The 19,695-nt window shown below is 37.7% G+C and overlaps 1 protein-coding gene across 2 annotated transcripts; it reads right to left on the bottom strand.

The window, feature by feature from the left end:
• Positions 1–541: 541 nt before the first annotated feature.
• Positions 542–19,486, bottom strand: LOC120333774 (eukaryotic translation initiation factor 4 gamma 2-like). Of its 2 annotated transcripts, none has more exons than XM_078120530.1 (20): positions 19,313–19,486; positions 18,701–18,817; positions 17,675–17,777; positions 17,053–17,196; positions 16,077–16,236; positions 15,420–15,589; positions 14,195–14,308; positions 13,432–13,555; positions 12,379–12,486; positions 11,184–11,582; positions 10,328–10,411; positions 9,427–9,679; positions 8,333–8,477; positions 7,458–7,633; positions 7,056–7,188; positions 6,269–6,527; positions 5,154–5,358; positions 4,405–4,613; positions 3,162–3,283; positions 542–2,545 (listed from the first exon to the last, which is right to left on the bottom strand). In XM_078120530.1, the coding sequence occupies exons 5-20, from the start codon at positions 16,099–16,101 to the stop codon at positions 2,486–2,488; spliced, it is 2,586 nt and encodes an 861-aa protein (XP_077976656.1). In that variant the 5' UTR covers positions 16,102–16,236; positions 17,053–17,196; positions 17,675–17,777; positions 18,701–18,817; positions 19,313–19,486; the 3' UTR covers positions 542–2,485. The 2 variants fall into 2 exon arrangements, with proteins under 2 accessions (XP_077976656.1, XP_077976657.1); XM_078120531.1 differs by having other exon boundaries at positions 9,427–9,661.
• Positions 19,487–19,695: the final 209 nt, after the last annotated feature.

The raw sequence follows: 19,695 nt of genomic DNA, 5'->3' as shown, positions 1-19,695 counted from the left end.
TAAAAATAGTTTCGTCATAAAATATTGGAAATTCTAGGGCTTTCTTTTATTGCATTTCGACGCCAGCCGTAACAAATTGAATAATTCCCTACGATTATTAGCGCTGTGACTTATTCATCCTGTTTTACATGAATTTTTTCGTCATGAGAATTGTCTGGAAATAATTGAGCAGGAGCAAAATCCCACTTTTTTGAAACGAATGTTTCTAAGATAAAGAAGAGAAAGACGATTTTAACGAGTGATGTGAAATATGTGTGCACTTTTTCAAGGTGATTATCGAGAAAGAATTGTTCAATCTATGCTTATAATTTCAACTGTCAATAATAATAACTTGGAAGTGTGACTTTGTTAATATGAAGCATTGCTCAAACTCAAAAATAATAACTTTTCTTAGAAATAAGCACATCTTCACTTAATATGATGCAGGCTAGAAATAAGCACGAATCTTGAAACAAGCATGATATGAGCACTCAAGCACTCGGCCTATAGCCCTCAATTTAACCATGGACCCAGGTCATCTTATCAGACACAAACAAAAGCATATGTTGATATTTTCTTATTTTTCACTCATTTATACAAAACGTTGTGATGTCACAATAATACATTGCAGATTTAATTATGATGTAACAACAAACACTAATCTCAGTACAAAGATTTTTACAAAAATGACATTTTCAAAAAAATCTATTTTTTTTGCTCAAAAATTCCGCATAATCTTAGCATGCTGTGTGGCAACATTTAAAAAGCACTATAATTCTATAAAAAGATGACAATTTTTAAATACTCATTGAAAATACTTTTTAGTATGGATCGGCATTAATCAGAAATTGGGATGGGATCAAAGGTCAAAATATTTTCTTGGAAACAAAATGGCAACACTGACAAGGTCGAGATGGATATTTTAGACACTAATTGAACTCGAAATTGGGTCTTTTCAGCAGTGATTCTCAAACGGTGTGGCGCACCGCTTAATTTTTTGAGGGGGCAATAAGCTGATTAAAAATATTTGCTGAATTTTGCTTGTTTTGAAAACTTTTATTTATTTTATTATTACATTCCATCAAGTAATTTCGACTTTTTTGAATAAAACATACTTTCGTTTACTATCTGTTATTTGTAGCTTATCGTTAGCTAGCCGGCGAGGCGCTAGATTAGACAAATTCTCAAAAAAGGGGCGTGGCTCAAACAGTTTGAGGAAGGTATTACTTGGCTAATTCATTACCTGGGTAAGATATTGGACACAGGGTTAAATTTAAAACTTTATTTAACCGGGAAACTGAACGTAGCTGAGTCCAATACACATTTATTATCGGGTCATCTAATTCCCACAAATATATATAGTTCGAATTTCCAGTAAATATAATAAATAAATAAACAGACACATTACATTAGTACAATAGATACATGATTGTGGTTAATTACGACAAAAAAACATTTTTCAAAACTGGACGAAGACAAAATCAACGCAGAGAGTTAGATTATTGGTGAAAATAATGTTAAAACAAAGTAAAACTATACAGCAGTGGTTGCCAACCGGGGGGCCTGTGGCCCTCCAAATGGGCCACAGAGCAGTTAGAAGGGGCCACCATGCCAGGAGAAAACTGATTTTACTTTTCCCTTTCTTCCTAGTTTCATTTCCTGATAAGGTTATGTTATTCCAAAGGATTTTTCACTTTGTTGAGCATGAATTGTTTGAACATAATGGGATTTGGAATCTACCAATCAAAATAACACTATAAATACCACTGGAAAGATAAACGGGGGCCATGACTACTAAAATCCTTTCAAGGGGGCACGAGGCGTAAAAGGTTGGGAACCACTGCTATACAGCAATTATACGGCTCATTGGAAAGCCCCCTCCCTATCATGAATATTTTACATGAATAGACATTAAATTTCTATATCAAAAGCCAGCGCAAATATTCTTTACACTTTTTGAACAACCAACATCTTTTTCTGACGCTAAATGTTTGATGCATTGCCACAATTTCAATTATTTCACATTCCATACTTCAAAGTTCCGTAACAGTTTGAGATTTCAATACTCTGAATGGCAACTAATTTAATTTCTCATAAATTTATCACTGTAGTGTTGAACTTTGAACTTCCTCAAAATTTATAAAACTCACTACAAAGCTAAAAAATTGGTATCAAAAAGCAGAAATAGTTCTCAGAAAAATTGTAGACTAACGGAACTCACAAAACTATGACAGAAAAATCAATATTTAATTATGAGGAGATTCTCAAAAATTGGAAGAAAGTTTAGTTACAATATAGTGCATTGTAGTCATTTTGTTTATTTGTGATTCAACAATAGTTTTTGTTTTATCACAATATTTGTTTTGTGTCATCACAAACCAACATTAATTGATTCTCTGCCAATAGTACTGCACAAAATAGTGTGACATCATACTGCTTGATTGTTACATCACATTGGTTGATTATGACATCATAAGTGCTGATTATGACACAACAATCTTAAACATTACTTGTCTTCTTCATCATCCGTTTCAGCTTCCCGAAGCCAGGCTAACCATTTATTCACCTGAAAATAGAAATTAAAAGATTGAATGTTTAATCAAAATGAAGCTTTCAACCAGAAGTGGGAGGATTGAACAAAATTGTGTGACATGGGTAACAGTATTAAGGCACCAACCTCACACAGTATGGCATGTGTTGAAAAGTTAAGCACCAAACTGAAACAAACCATGACATATAATAGAAAAGCAAGTCAACAACCTGACACACACCATGCCACAAACCATGGTATATGCCACCAAACCGAAACAAACCATGTCATACACCTGACGAACCATGACATATGTCAAATACAAGGCATCGATCAGACATACCATGGCATACATCTAAGAAACTGAAATGTTCCAAAAAGCAAGACAATAAAAAGACGAAAACCATGGCATATGCCAAATAAAACAGGGCACCAACTCAATGAAACTGATGGTACATGCCAAAAAACTAGGCACTGACGGGTCTAAACAGAAATAAACTAAGACATGTGTTTAAAAAAAATGAAGCACCTCAAACAACGTGACATATGCCACAAGTACAAGGCACCAACCGCACTTAACATGGCATATACCACAAATACAAGACACCAACCTCACATAACAAGACATATGTCACACATACAAGGCACCAACCTGAAACAATGCCTTTCCTTTTCCACAATACTTTTCATTGACATCTTCCTTCCACACATAGTAAGTCTCCTCGTCAACAACATCTTCTTCATACAAACCATTGAACAATCGGAGCAGAAGACCTTAAATCACAAGAAAAGGTTTCAGTTAAAGTAGGGATACCATATTTTCGTGACCCCAAAGCGGGACGCCTCCAAAGACCTGTGATTCATCTTTGAATTTACTGATTTTACATAAGAGGCCTAAATTTAAAACTATCCCGGCTGTCTTCATTGACAATATTGTCATCGTGAGTTCATGCGATGTCTGTCTAAATATCGGTTTCAGTTTGAAAAATAGAAAGAAATTTACATTAACGTTAAGCACCCTTTTGGCGTACAGGGCTTACGTGTAACAAATTGTAGCAATTATCCTCTAACAATAAACTATGCATCCACCTTCAGTAAGTAGGCTATCGGTACGCTACACAGCAACAACAGTATCGAGAACATGATAATTGGTGAATGTCTGTGTATTAAGTCGGCTGCAGGGACAAGACGCTAAAATGTGGGACTGTCCCGTCTAAAACGGAACGTATGGTAAGCCTAAGTTAAAGGCTTCTCAAACTGGGCCCTCGACCCTCTATACAGGGTCACAGATTAGTTCCTCTGGGCATACTTTTACTTTAATAGTGAGGTCACACAGAGCTACAAATTTTTGGAACCTGTAACCACAAGAAAAGGTCTCAGTTCAGGACTTCTCAAACTGAGCACAGATTAATTCCTCTGGGGAAACAAGCAAATGCCTTCACTGGGGCTTTAAACTTTAATTTCGCTTTCATACAGTAGTAGGGGCCATTGAACAATTTAAGCAGGAGACCTTGGAATCACAAGGAAGGTTTTTAGCCGTTATTTCCTGACATATTTCATATTTTTGCTATCAACAAGATACTGAGCAACTGTTTACTAGTTGGGAATGCTTTGAACAAGGCTAAGAGGTAACAAGAGACCTGGAATAACAAGAAAGATTTTCAATTCCCACGTCTTGGCTCAAAACAAGGCTGTTAACAAGTGGTAACTAATATGCAAAGGGATACTATTTTCGAAAATATCGAATATTTCAAATTAAGCCGTTTTTGATATAGGCTTCACTTCCCTCCATCACAATGTGCTCACTTTTCCGGGGCCGTGAGTCGATATTCTAGGGGTCACAAGCAAGAGCACAAGCAAAAGACCTTGCAAAGTTATATAAAAAAGTCGCATACCTTTCGGAAACTCTTTGTTACAGCAGAAGACTTGAGCAGCATACAAAGCATGCAATTGTAACTTAGGCTTGTCGTGAAGAAATTTCTGCAAAACTGGTTTTATTTCGACCAGTAGTTGGCGCTCTTTCTCTTTAATCTCTCTCAATGGATTTTGTGTTCGTTCTACGCCCTCTGCCAGACTGCTATGCTTGGTGATATGATCAAGAGAGCTAAAATAAGTAAAATTATTATTTATTGCTTTGTCTTCAAGACCCGAATGTGAAGAGTTCGCAGAAAGTTCTGGAATACGCCTGGTAATTAAAGTGTTACTACATTGGCACATCTATCAGTTCATCTTGGGAGTAATGGCAGGGCAAAGTGGAATCCGAAAAATTCAAGTTCTTCTAAAAAAAAACAGAAAAACAGAACAAGCTCGACGGTGTTACACATCGTGCCAAGAGTTAGAAATACGCTCGTCCCATACCCTCGCTCGTATGTGAACCAAGATGGCGGACACCGGAACGTACTATTTGTGCCAGGTTAGGGTCAGGCAATAATTTAATTCCAATTTTCCTTATTTTAGTTCTATTACGAGTTCGGGGACTAGCCAAGTGTCTCCCGTAGTATTTGTAACTGAAATCATGGTCTAACCCTAGCCTAGTACACATACTACGGGAGTACTCGCCACAGCACTCCTGATCATCCTGCATAGGTACAAAAGGATTTCTGGACTCCTCGCGATGTAGGATGAAAACGTAAGAAATACCTACCATGAAACAAGAACGTTGATGAACCCAGGGTCAGTGTAGAGGTCAAGGGTCACATTTTCTTTTATCCATTTGTAGATAGAGGAAGGGTTTGGATTCTCTGCAATCTGATTGGATAGTTTGGATTCAATATGGACCAATGGGAACAGGAATTGCAGTTGTTTTCCTTCTAGGATTGTAATCATTGCTGATTTTGTCTGGGAGGCTTCTGAAAAGGGAAAAATAACCAAAGTAATGGTAAGAAAATGGAAGAGTACAGATAATTATATCATATGAGCATTATGACACTTAGGTCAGGGTTTACCAAACTTTTTTGGGCCATGGAACCCCCTATTCGTAAATCTTGGTTTTTACGAACCCCCATCCTATGCCGTATCAATTTCTGTGGCAAACCAACGAGGAAGGATGATGTTTCATTTACTCTACAAGATGCAATGGCTATTTGATTGAAATCAATTATTAAAGATCGATCAGACTCTTTTCATATTGTTGCAGACTTTCTGTGTAGTCATCACGATCCCCCAAAGGACTCCAGTTGACCTTGGTAACAGCTTGACAGTTGGCACATCATTCCAAGAATTTAAATCTCATAGGGGATAAGAGAAGACTTCTGGACATCCAACACAGAATGGTTTAGGTTACCTCTGGTCAGATACTGTCCCATCCACAATTAAGCCCAATGATGGAGTAACTTGCCAACTATTCGGCGCTCCAGAAGTGTGTGTACCAATATGGCGGTAACTAATTTTGTTCGCCTAGTTTACATCAAGTTGTGTAAAGGGACTGAAGCCTATGGGCAGGTGGTATATTCACTTGGATAACACAGACAGTCCCCGAACTCGTAATAGGACTAAAATAAGGAAAATCGGAATAAAATTATGGCCTAACCCTAACCTGGCACATATTCTATGGAAGTGCCCTAAATATTACATGTAACCTCTGGCCAGTAACAGTCTCATACACAATTATGTGCCCAACTTGCTAACTATTCCCCATATCCAAGGTAGACAGACTGGTGACAGAAAGGTCTACCACATAATTTACTGGTCTTCTCCTCTTTTCCTTCCACAAGGTAAATATTTAAATTTCATCATAAACTGAAAACCCAAGTAACATACCTGGAAGCATTTCAATCATTTTGATTTTACTTTCTTGAAACTCATGAGTGATCCGATCTTCACCCTTGACCTTCGACAATTGTTGAAGGGTCAACAGAAAGAGAGGAAAATGGTAGCCTCCGACCAGCATCTCTCCAAGATCAGACAAGGCTAAAAGCTCGAATATTACTACTTTTGAGAGAAGGTTCCCCATTGAGGATTTAATCAGGGGGATTTCTGACTCAAGATCTGAGAGTTTCTCCAATGTTGTCTGCATACCCTGCAACGAAAAAATGTTTAAATTGGAGTATTTAGGGGGCGCTTTCACTCAGAACAAGGCTCCAAAAAAGCAGTCACAGATTTATAACTAACAGTTTTTGATGAGCCAGTCTAATATATTATCTATGACTATGACGTTACAATGTCCTAATAGCTAGCTTGTGCGAAGCAAACAACACATGTCCTAGGATCAATAACCAAAATTTTTCTGAATAAGAATCTGCAACTACCAGAAAGCCTATGTTAAATAAAGGTGCGGCCAGCGATTTCACCCAGTTATTTGTATCTGGCTTCCTTGAATTAGGAGGTACACACCCCTGACTTAGACGACCAACAGTTACGCGAACCAAAATGCCATGTTGCCACCCGTCTGGCCATCAAACCATGGCGCGTATAAGAACAGTTACTTAGTTTCAGATTCATGGACTTCATAACAGAAGAAGCTTTATTTGTGATGATAACTTGACACACACTAGTCCATGACTTCAATTCATCTCAACAAGAAAACACTAAATAAGAAGCAACAAACCTGCAAGACAAGCTCCTTAGTGAAGATTTTCATCTCGATAAGATAGAGCAATAATTTGCATATTCTGTCCTTATCATGATCTGATTTGTTTAGTGATTTTATCAGTAGTTTACTGATAAAGACTGGGATGAGTCTGTGGAAAATAAGATTAGGCAATGCAATGAAAGAGAAGAATTATTGCAAATTCTATATTAATACAAAATTTTGATAATCTCGGTGAGATGTTGCGCATCAGGTGTTTCATGGTCATAGGCTTACTTCGCTAACTTACGACACCGGGCTAACGATAGAACCTGCTATTGTATATTGCAAGTACAGGTTATCAAACCAGTAACAGAGATATTACAATCTTGATTGCAATGTGATCATAAGTTAGTCTAACTCTCTTAACTAAAATCCTACTTTCTCTGCAGCTTCAATTCATTCACAATTTTCCCAATCTGATCTTTATTTTTGATTTTCGCAAAATATTTCTCCGCTGTATCGTCAGAGATTTTCTCCACCTCAGATTTACTCATGGAAGATTTTTTTGGTTTTGTTTTTTCAGCGACCACTGGATTCTTTTTGCTGAGTGGTACCTAGAAATTTATAGAATAAGGATTAGCTGAAACGAGGACAGTATTAGTAGCTAGTGCTACAGCCTTATATGGATAGGTCAGAAGTGGGCAAGTTACAGCCCACCAAAGGGTTTCATCCTGCCCTATTGTGTCTGCTGAAATTATGACTATAGTTTTTATGAATATGCCTTTCGTATTTAGAAACATCTTTCATTGTTCGGAGAAATAGTTATACGAAAAAAATAGGATTTACATATTTATCCCCGGGAAGAGGAAAGCCGATAAAACGACATAACCATATGGCGAACCGCGGCCTCTCTCCGGTTACCATTCCATGTTGGGTATGGGATTAGTTAGTTATTTGTTTTCATAAGCATGGACTTGATGGTGGAGAGAGCCGAAAGCGACCAGTGGTTACGTGAACCACCCTACGGTGACGAGGAGTCCAGCAATCCTCTCGCACATAACCATCCCCGCATGGGATTCGAACCTGCGAACCCACGCAGAATAATCAGAGGTGCGGTGGAGAGCGAATTCCTAACGCTTAACACAATGAGCCACACTGTTGCGCCAAAGACGTTTTGTAACCTAAAAATTTTGTATCCAAGGTCTTTCGTTAGTGGAGGTCTGACTGGACTTCAATATCAGTGACTACCTATTCAGTAACATGATGGGAGAAAAAGACGTTAAGAAGTGTCTTTTGAGAAACAAACATCCCACCTGCTGGCTAGCATTGTCAATAGCATGTTGGAACGGAGCCTGTATCGCGTCAATGTTGGTCTCATGTATAGTGGGAGAAGGATGGCGCTGGTTTTGTGTCGGGCGACGCTGAGAAGGGAGTCCAGCGTTCGAAGTTGGATGATTTCTGTAAAAAAATAAAGTTTTATAAATAATCGTGATTACGGTGACCGTCGCTTTGGCAAGCTCTATTTCGTGATTGTGACTCTTGCAGTGACGTAATTTTTGGATGACATAGTTAGATAGGGGTCAGGAATGATATATGCAAAAATCGTTACGCCACGCCCACTAGAAGTTATTGAGGTAAGAAACTACACGAGATCCAAGGGGCATTTGGAAACTTTTTTTATGTGACACTAATGAGACAACATTTCAGGAATTATTCATGAAATTATAATTGTATTATTTATGCCCTTCCTGACGGTACCAACTTAAATAAACAAGGTGTACTCAAAGTCCCTTCAATATATCAATTTTGTTATGAAGTTCTCAATATATCTTAACCAGGTTTGTTGTTTTTAATCAGTAATTGTTTAAGTATTTTTACTTCATTTATTACATCTGTCATAATTGCATTGAAAAAAGATGGCTCCGATGAATAAAGTTAAGAAATTCACGTAGACCATTGGCGGTAAGAAAAAAAACAAGATGGCGGCGATTCAAAATATTGCTCTGAATCGATTCGAGTAATTTACTATTCGATTTGAAATGCCCAGCCCTACTTCTAAGTATCCGAGATTCGATTCGAAAAAAATATTCGATTCGATTCTGAAATCAGAAATCCCTAGCTACATTCCTTTCTGAAGTATCAATTTATAACAAAATTTGGTGCTCCCGAAGTATGCGTACCAACATGGCGGACATCGGAACGTAACATGGGTAACAGGTTAGGGTGAGGCGATAATTTTTTTCCAATTTTCCTTATTTTAGTCCTATTATCAGTTCGAAGACTAGCCAAGAGCCTCCCGTAGTATTTATACCTAAAATTATGGCCTAACCCTAACCTAGTACACATATTACATTCCGATGTCCGCCATCTTGGTTCGCATACTTCGGGAGCCCCCAAAATTTCATACCTTGGAGATTTGGCTACTGCTTGTACCGGTGTCTTCAATCCTTTACTCACTGCCCCAAGTGGGGTACCTTGGGTGAATTGGACGGTAGGTTGGGGGTAAGGTCTTGATTGTGGGGGCTCAGTTTGGCGATGTATAATTGGGGGTTCAGGATTACTGTTTAGAGCTGTGAACACTGGGGGTTTCCTGGGTCTAGTAGATGCGTTTCCGGTACCGTTGCGTTGAGAATGGATAGGCTTAGTACCAGTAGCTTGCTCTGAAATAGTAATAATATTATTTTAGTTGGTTATGTTTATTCTGCTAATCTACAACAGTGGTGGTTCCTACATTAAAAGCTCTAACACTTGTGTCTATATGTTCTTTTAAAAATATATCGTATTTGCTCGTTTTGTAGCCCGGGCCCATATTTTTTTTAATTAAACTCACTAACCGGGCCCTTATTCAAGCACGGGCACTTGTTATTTTTAAAGTAAAGTTATACACAAAATCTTCTTATTTCCCATTGTTCTCTACCACAGGAAAATCAGCTTTTACATCGGGCGGGTATTCAAGCACCGGCCCTTTTTTATTTTTATGTTCTGTTCACACGGGGGCTATTCAAACGGGCTCTTAATCGAGATCGGGCGGTAAAACGAGCATATACGGTACTTAGTTCTGCTTTTAACAGGTCACCATTAGTTATTTTATGTGCCACATTTAAAAATGAAAAATCCAACAAATGAAGGAAAAAGAGTAAATGCATTCAAATTCAAACCGAAGAAATAAATCAATGTGGTTATAATGGAATGTATCTTGTGAAGGTCTTCCATCATAGCCCATAGAGAACCGTTTTATGGCCCCGTAAGGAGGACAAGAGCCAAAGTGTATGAAGTCGTGCCCAACAGTCCAGCCCTTCCTTACTTACCTGTATTTTGATTCTCAGCAGCTGCCATTTCCATTTTCTGTTGCTTTTGTTTCTGGAATCGAGGAGGTATTTCTTTGGCTGGTTCTGGAAAAGAAAGAATTTCATATTTATCTGAAGAAAATGCCGCTCCAGAGGTGTGTGTACCAATATGAAGTGACTAATTTTGTTCGCCTACTTTACATCAAGTTGTGTAAAGGGACTGAAACCTATGGACGGGGGATATTCACTTGGCTAACACAGACAGTCCCCGAACTTGTAATTGAACTAAAATAAAGAAAATCTAAATAAAATAAAGGCCTAATCCTAACCTAATTATGTGGAGAAAACAGCGCTCCTGAAGTATATGTACCACTATGAAGATAACTTATTTTTTTAGCCTACTTTACATTAAGTTGCGTAAAGGGACTGAAACCTATAGGCAGTGGGCATATTCACTTGGCTAACACAGACAGTCCCCGAACTTGTAAATTATGTTCTAACCCTAACCTGGTACACACACTACTGAAGTACAGAGAAAAGTATTCATTCTACTTTTGTTGTGAGTTATAAACCTTGCTTCGACCAAACTTTAAAAAAACTGATTATTAAATTTGAAACTCTGGTTCAAATAGTAAATACCATATAACCAAATTTATTCCTGCAGAACTGAGCGCATATTTTCAGTCGCCTGAACTCATGACATCACAGGAAGTAAAAAAGAAACTTGACTGTGACTGTGATTATGCTCAGCTATCTGGGGAAACACCAGTTGCCAGAAATACAAAATGAAAATACAATTGATAGCGAGACCTCGCTTCAAGCTAACTTGGGTTATAAAAAAAAAAAATAGAAATACTAACATTAAATTATCACTCACTCTGGTCAGATTTGTGATTCCCTTGTTTCGCAGACGAATCTCTTTGAGGCGGCTGAGAATCTTGAATACGCTGGGCAGGTTGGGGGCTATTGGGGTCCTGCATGGGGCTATGGTACCCAGGGCTCATTTGAGAAGGCCTAGGGGGCCGGTACATGGGGTTTGGAGCAGTTGGGTAACCATTGTACATATGTGGAGGTGGGGCAAACCTTGCCTGCTGGCCTGGGTACATGGGTCTTGTCGGGGGTAAACTCTGGGCCAAATTAGGGGTGGGTTTTGGGGCAGCCGGTCGAATTGGTTGAGGCTTGACTGGCCCAAAGAAATCGAAAGCCTGTGAATTGCTTGTCTTGTCACTAGAGGTAGCATTGAGCACTGAAGGAGGTGAAGTACCTGAAAAGCCACCTGGAATGAATAAACTGAATGTTAAAAATGGTGTAATTTAAATTTAATAAAAAATTAATTTATTACTATTAGTAAAAAACAGGAATGGTCAAAGTTTGCCAATTTTGAGAAAATAAAATTTGATTCGTCAGAAAATCCTAAAATAAAGTAATACCCTCATACTTGTAATCATTACAGTTTTTGGCCCTTCAAGTCTTTCTTAGTCCATTTTGTTATTTTTTTTCTATTTATTATTTTTTTACGGTCATCATATCAAACTTTCAGGAGACTTGCTTTGCACGTAAATAACGGCATGTGATTTTTAACAGCTGGTGTTACTTGAAACTAATTACCTTTTCTTGTTCTATGCCTATATGCTGGTGGATCAGCATACGTATAGCGCAAGCATGCTGTAGCAGGAATAAACATGACCATATTATTCAATTCAAGAGTCCAGCTGCACACTAACACAAATATATTTCTGTAATGTTTCAACTGACCAAATTCAGACTGCCTCAGACAAGCAGTTTACAACTGCGGCAAGAAACGTAATGCACATAAATAATGATATCAAATGTTGGGTTTGTTTATGATAGAGAAAAATAAATAAGATCGGGACAGTGCCAGGCAAGTTTGAATTACAATCAATAAATATCCCACAGTGTAGTGAGTGACAATTAAAAAGTAAACGAAACATTTCATGCTGTTATCCCTTAACACCATCCTTGGTTAAGTTCAGAAACATTACAGAAATACATCTGTGTTATTGTGCAGCAAGACTCTTGAATTAAATATAATAATATTTATTTCATTTAACCTGGATATTGTGGTGACTGAGAAAAACGACTGCTTCCAGGATAATTCATCTGAAATCCAGAATTTGAACCGAATCCTGTAGTCGATGTCTGAAATCGTGGATTTCCACCTATTAGGAAATATCAATGCAAAAATGTCATTTAGGTATGTCAAAACTTTGGCACTCTGAAAGTATGTGTAGCAAGATGACGCACAACCTGAACCCAACCTGGTACACATACTATGTTCAGGTTGTGCGCCATCTTGGTACACATACCTCGAGAGCGCCAAAACATCTCCACTAACAGTAAAATATCAAACACGCTAGCTTATAACCAGCATAAAAAAGAAAAACATTTGAAGAAGATTTTTATGAGACAATGGGCATTAATAACGTAATGCAAAAGTATGCCAGAAGAATTAAATACTGCAACCCCTCTGTAAGTTTAGTAGTCTGTTTAGGACATATATTTTTTCTGTCAGACTTTTGGAAATCTATAAATATGACTTTCTCCACTTTTGCGGTCTGTATAAAACTCGGGGGTGCTACTGACACATAATACTAGCTAAATTTCCATTAAAGATTGAATAAATAATTACGTTTTATGCGTAGTGAAAGAGGCATAAAGAGTTCCAGAATAGGCGAAGAAAGAAATTATTTATATACCTAATTTCAGAAATGTACAAAGGAAAAATGGCATCAGATTTAACACAGCGACAAGGGCAAAAAAACAATGTCTTTTTACCCATGTGAGCGACTTTTTAAACAAAAGTGTAGGATTCAGATTTTATGCTTGACATGGAAAAATCGAAGTGTTGGTAAGGGCCACACTGAATGGCTTGGTGGGCCAGGTTGTGGCCCGTGGGCAGTCTGTCTAAAGAGGGTACTCCTGTAGTATGTGTACTAAATTAGGGTTAGGCCATAACTTTATTCTGATTTTTCTTATTTCAGTTCTTTTACAAGTTTGGGACTGTCTGTGTTAGCCAAGTGGATATACCCCCTGCCCATAGGTTTCAATCTGAAGAGTACATCAACATTGAGTTTGGAAACCCTTCATTAGATGATTCAACTTACCAAATCCTTCACCGTTACTCTGATTATATATGGCTGATGGTGAGAGATATAGTTCTTCAATTTCCTTTCTGATCTGACGTAAAGGCCGAGGTCCAGTATCCCTCTGTGCCCGTCGTGGGAACCACTAGCGAAAGAATAAAGGTTAGATCAGCAGTTCTCAAACTTTTTAGGTCGCGCCCACTTTTTACAATTTGTCAAGTCTTGTGCCCAAGCTCAAATATAACTAGCTAACAATAAGCTACAAATACCAGATAGGGACCTCCTGAAGTATGCGCACCAAGATGGCGCACAACCAGGTTGTGTACCAGGTTAGGGTTCAGGTTGTGTGACATCTCGGTGCGCATACTTCAGGAGTACCACAGATAGTAAGGCGAAAGTGTGTTTTAATCAAAAACACATTGAAAATTTGTGGATGGGACGTGAATATCCAAATGAGTACGTTGATAGGTATTTGTCTGTCTGTCTGTTAATTTGTCTGTTAGATACACGCGATATCTCACGAAAGCGAGATTGAATCTGCTGCAGATTTTGCATGTGCATTCATCATATGTCGTACCAGAAGCCTATTGATTTTGGATGAATTATATCGTATAATTAGCGAGTTATTAATTAATTAGTGATGGAACACAAGGTGTCACTTTGAAGTAAGAGCACTGTTTTGGGGATCCCCTAACTTTCGATCGATAAGTCTTCGGTCTCTGACCGATATTCTCGTTTTTATTCTTAATTAGCTTCACGACTTCTCAAAAATTTTCCTACTTACATTATTCCCTCTTAGCTCAGCGACGTCCTGCAGTTTGAATCTTATTCTCGATGGAAGCTCTGTGTGTTTCCGACGCAACACTTCCATACGTTCAAAATATTGATCCATTAGAGACTGAATTATGAAGTAAATAATGAGAAATTAAATGAATATACAACATTGATTTTCAGAAAATGCGAAAATTAATTGAATATTTCAACACATTTAGAAACAAAAATGTTCAAAACGTATCGAATAATCTAATCAAGTCGTTAGTGTATGTGACAATACAATTCACCGTGGTATGTTACTATTGACAAAAATCTTATTGTATTCGATTGCTGTTACTGGCGGTAAAAGTTAAACTTAACTGTAACAGTTCAAAGCAGATGATTCATGTTTTAATGAATCAGCAATATTGCTTGTATAAATGCTGCTTAGTTAAATCATCAACTATTGTGATTCACAATTATAGGAAACTGACTCAAAGGCTGGTAATCTCATTTATAGGCTGAAACAGACATGATCCAGCGAACAACATAAATTAGTTATGGGATATAAAATAAACCAAAGACCAAAAGTCAAAGGCATTTAATAATGTACAACAAATTACAAAGTTATTCAGGTAATGGAACTACCGAGAACAAAGTATTTTCTTTTAAAGGGATAAGTATGCAAACAAAATATGGAGCTCCAGAAGTATGTGCACCAAGATGGCGCACAACCTGAACACAGTATGTGTGTACTGGTTAGGATGCAGGTTGTGCAACATCTTGGTGCACATACTTCTGGAGCACCCAAAATATCATTGAGAATCAATTTGTCATATAGTATTGTGCCACCCCTACGACTGCCACAGGCCCCCAGTTGGGAGCTACTGGTCTATAATAAATATCATTACAATCATACAAAACAGTCTACTGCACTGAATACGATGCTCCCGTAGTATGTAAACCAAGATCGCGGACACCGGAACGTAGTATGTGTACCAGATTAGGGTTAGGCCATAATTTTATTCCAATTTTATTTATTTTAGTTCTATTATGAATTTGGGGACTAGCCAAGTGACTCTCGTAGTATTTGTACCTGAAATTACAACCTAACCCTAACCTGGTACACATACTACGTTCCGCTGTCCGCCATCTTGGGTTACATACTACGGAAGTACCCTGAATACAAATAATAGTTCTGTATGTCATATCCAAAAACAACAAATCCCAGCATGGATAGAAAACGCAGCACTAACCTTAGCCTTTGGATGGTCGAGTCTCTTCCCGCAAGTTGTCATGATTTGACTGAGGCATTCCAAGTCTTCCGCCATGTCGTCCAACGTACCTTTCTTCTTTTTATTAATGAGTTGTTTAATGCATTTATGCATGATGCTCTCCTGGAGAATTCCGAGGCTGTAGAGTTCACCTAGTGGCGAAAAAAGTATGCCCGTATTAGCCGTGCTTGCAATTAAGGCAATAAAAAAACTAGTGATCTCCTGAAGTATGTGCACCAAAATGTTGCACAACCTGAACATAGTAATGTATCAGGTTTGACTTATCAGGGTGTGCGCCATCTTGGTGCACATACTTCAGGAGCACCATCGATTAAATATTCAATAGTTTGGACAGCCATTACATAAAAAATCATGAAAAAATGAGAGTTACAAAAATTACTTGTCCAACCAATTATTTGATATGTTATCAATTATTTGATACATTAATGAGGTTTTTTACAGACTACCTCAAAACGAAAATTGGTAAAATTTATTGCTTCTTACATATCAGAGTTCAAATCAGAGATTTTTATCAAAGTGAAATCAATCGAAAGTGAAAAAATATTTCAATAAGGACACCCTAATGGCCCCCTCATAAAACAGAAAAATAATATGAATTCTGATAATTTATTTCCTTACCAATAAATTTGATATTCCCGAGCATGTGATGTTTCGAAAGTAATCTTTGCTCCTCTTCGTCGGCATCGAGTGGCCCAACTTTCGAATCGAACGCCTCAAGTTTACAATTCCGATTCTCGAACTCATCTTGGAGTTTTGCGATCAACAAACGGCGAAAAGTCTGGAAAAAAAATAATATTAGTAGACGCTGAACAAGTCCATTTTTCGGTAACAAATAACTGGTCAACTGATCCCATATTGTACTTGTGCCAGGACAAGAGGCTGTGGTTGGTCATATGATAGAGCCATCTTATTGTCTTCCTTACTCAAATAGTATATCCTGTATCAGCTACTGCTTGTAATTGTACAAAGTCTAAATGTCTACACCAGTGGTTCCCAAACTTTCTATGGCACATGGTCCCCTTATAATACCCCCCTGTTCATCATTCCAGTGTTGTTTTGATTGGTAAATTTCAAATCCCATTATGTTCAAACAATTCATGCTCAATAAAGTGAAAACATCCCGTGAAATAACCTTATCGAGCAACGAAACTAGAAAGAACGAGTTTTTTTGTAAAGTGAAAAGTAAAATCAGTTTTGCGCCGTGGTGGCCCCCATCCAACTGCTCTGTGACCCATTTAGGAGGTCAGAAGCCCCCAGTTGGAAACACTGGTCTACATAGACACACTACTTGAAGAATCCAAACCCTAGGTTAATATCTTTTTGGCACTAGTCGGGCTTGTTCTACTATGAATGAACTTTTGCTACTCTGCAGATTGTAAATTTAAAAGCTACAACTGAAGCTTAACAATACATGGTATCAATAAATTCCCTTTGCAATTTAAAATTTTGGGACTTTATGGACATCCCATATCGCTTATCGCTTGCTTTTTAATAATTGTGTGTATTTCATAATGGAAAAAGACAAAACTAATCCATATGGTTTCCACATTTTTTGTAGTTTCCAGAAATAACATCAAGACCACTTGCTACTTACGTTAGGTCTTAGTGTTGATCCGTGTGGTGCTTTTATTGGTTGAGAAGGAGGAGGGTCAAAGTTCGGGGCCTCATGATAAAGACGATAACATAGGTTTGCATATAATGTGCTGTATCTCGGCTCGTCAATAGATTTGTCGAAAATCTGGAGAAAAATTTGCAAGTTATCTTTTTTCAACCAGTAAAGAAAATGAAATGAGAAAATGATAATTACAGTTTTGCTCAGTAGGGAACCAAAGCCGGTTTTGCAACTAAAATAAAGCTCCTCAGAGAACAAAATGGCAATTAAGTTATTTGGTTCACAACTAATTTCCGGAATCACAACTGAAAACTGGCAAATATCACACAAAACAACAAAAACGAGGCAATGTTTACAACCATGATTGAATATCTGTCGGAGCGAAAGAAGTGTATGAGAAGCCATAAATTCCAATTGTTATGTCATTATTGATATATCGCTGATTGGCCATTGTTACGGAAATAAACAAGGAAATCGATGCTTTGGAAAACATCCATTATTCGATGATCGCTGAATTCCAATCATTCAAATATTTGATTTGTTATTGGCATTACTTGGAACAAAACAAGCCCCCCCCTCCAAAAAAAAAACTTTAAAATCTTACCAAAATAACAATTCCTTTTAAAATAACTTTTGAAGTGATTCCAACATTGAGTAGACTGGTACTGAGTGTGCTGAAGTTTTCTGGTGTGAGTTTGTTCAGAATGCTGAAAATAAAGGTATGTTTAGACTAGAGGTTTGAATATCAGATTAATTATATTATATATCGCTATCAAACTTTTAAGAGGCCATTTTAGAATTTGTCAACTCTAGGTCTCACCTAAAAAATAACTAGCTATGAGCTACAAATGAGGCGAAAGATGAATGTTTTATTCAAATAACATGTTAAGAATGTAAATATTTGAATAAATATCCAAATATAAATAACAATCAATAATAACAAATATAAATATCCGAAATAAGGCACACAAAATCAAATCAAACAAATATTTTTGTTTTTTTATTAGCTTCACACTCTCTCAAGAAATCATGACCTCCTGAAGTATGGGCACCAAGATGGCGCACAACCTGAACTCAGGTTGTGTACCAGGTTAGGGTTCAGGTTGTGCGACATCTTGGTGCGCATACTTCAGGAGTACCGAAAATTGTTTGAAAACAACCGATATAGTAGGATGTGGCCTATTGTTCCGTGTAGCGGTAGGTAATCATCTAATAATGCCAGATGCATGAGATCACTAATGAAAGAAGTTGCGCACATGTCAACAACCTATTGCAGGTGTGGGCAACCCCTGGAAACCATGTTTAATTTTCGTCGGCACGCGGAAGAATTTTGTCGTTCAATTCAGCCGATTTTGGCCCGCGAGCCGAAAAAGGTTGCCCACCTCTGACCTATTGAGATTGAGTTCAGCAGTACTATTGCACCAAATATCCCTGCACAAGACTCTAACACTTGTGCTCAATTAGCAAACCGTTTGAAAACGACTTCTTTTCGATGCTATTTATGTCAAAAGAAAAGCACTTTTTCCGCCCCAACAATAACAGCAATTTCTTTGAGCATCGACTCCATGTCAAAAACTAGGTGGTATGTACACACATTTAATCCAAAAGTTAAAAATGACGAGACACCCACCTTCTAACAGTTCTAAATATAATCTCTGTTCTGTCATGGCCTGATTTTCCTGCATCTCGTTGTAATTTACTCGAAGGAATCCATCTCTGCTGGCTGGAATGCAGACCAACTGTGGGGCTGATAAAAAATATATAACAACATAAAAAATAGAACAATTTTATGATGTGGATCAAATATCACTGAAACATGATGGGATTTACATATTCGTATGGCGAACCACGGATACCAGTCCATGTCAGGTATGGGATTAGTTAGCCAATTATATGTTTCCGGAAGCATGAACTTGATAGTGAAGGAAGAGTCCCCCATCAGATTCCAGCTTTTCCCGTTACCCCTCACTAATTTTAACCCACATTATTTTTTTGGGTGAGCTAACACCTACTACTTCTTTTATCAATAACTTCCCATCTAAAATCTGTAGGTTATAACTGGAAAAGGCCCCTCTTATCGTTACAGAGTCGAAACATATGTGATGTATCTCACTGCAAATTCTCTTAAAACGTAATTCGGAGGAATTTTGATAAAGCACTGTGTAATGTGGTTGTATTATGGTGGTATATGTGATGTAATACCACTAGGTGAAGTTATAATACAGAAGAAAACATTACCAACCTGGAATTTCCTGCAGCCGATGATGGGCTGTTTCTACCTTCTTTTATCCGAGACGACGACAAGCCGACGTTGATTGTTGATTCTGCGTGTCCGTCCACTTTGTCCGACTCATTCAATGAATATGGAGGAAAAATCGTGAATGTAGGAAAAGAAAAAGAGGAAAGAAAGATTTTTGCTGAAAATAAAACAACAAAAAGTTAAATAGTCGTCGATTCACATTTTTATATTGATTTTGGGAGAAAAAAAATTGACCTTTTGTATGTATGTTTATTCGTCTCGTAAAAGCAATATAAAAGAATTGGTAATTATTAATACTGAAGACGAGATGTATGCACAAAACCATACTGGCCTTAAACACGAATGTGCGGCATACACCCCTTTTG

Source organism: Styela clava, chromosome 15, assembly GCF_964204865.1.
Source record: "Styela clava chromosome 15, kaStyClav1.hap1.2, whole genome shotgun sequence".
NCBI classification, from domain to species: domain Eukaryota; kingdom Metazoa; phylum Chordata; class Ascidiacea; order Stolidobranchia; family Styelidae; genus Styela; species Styela clava.
This window is presented reverse-complemented; position numbering and strand designations above follow the sequence as displayed.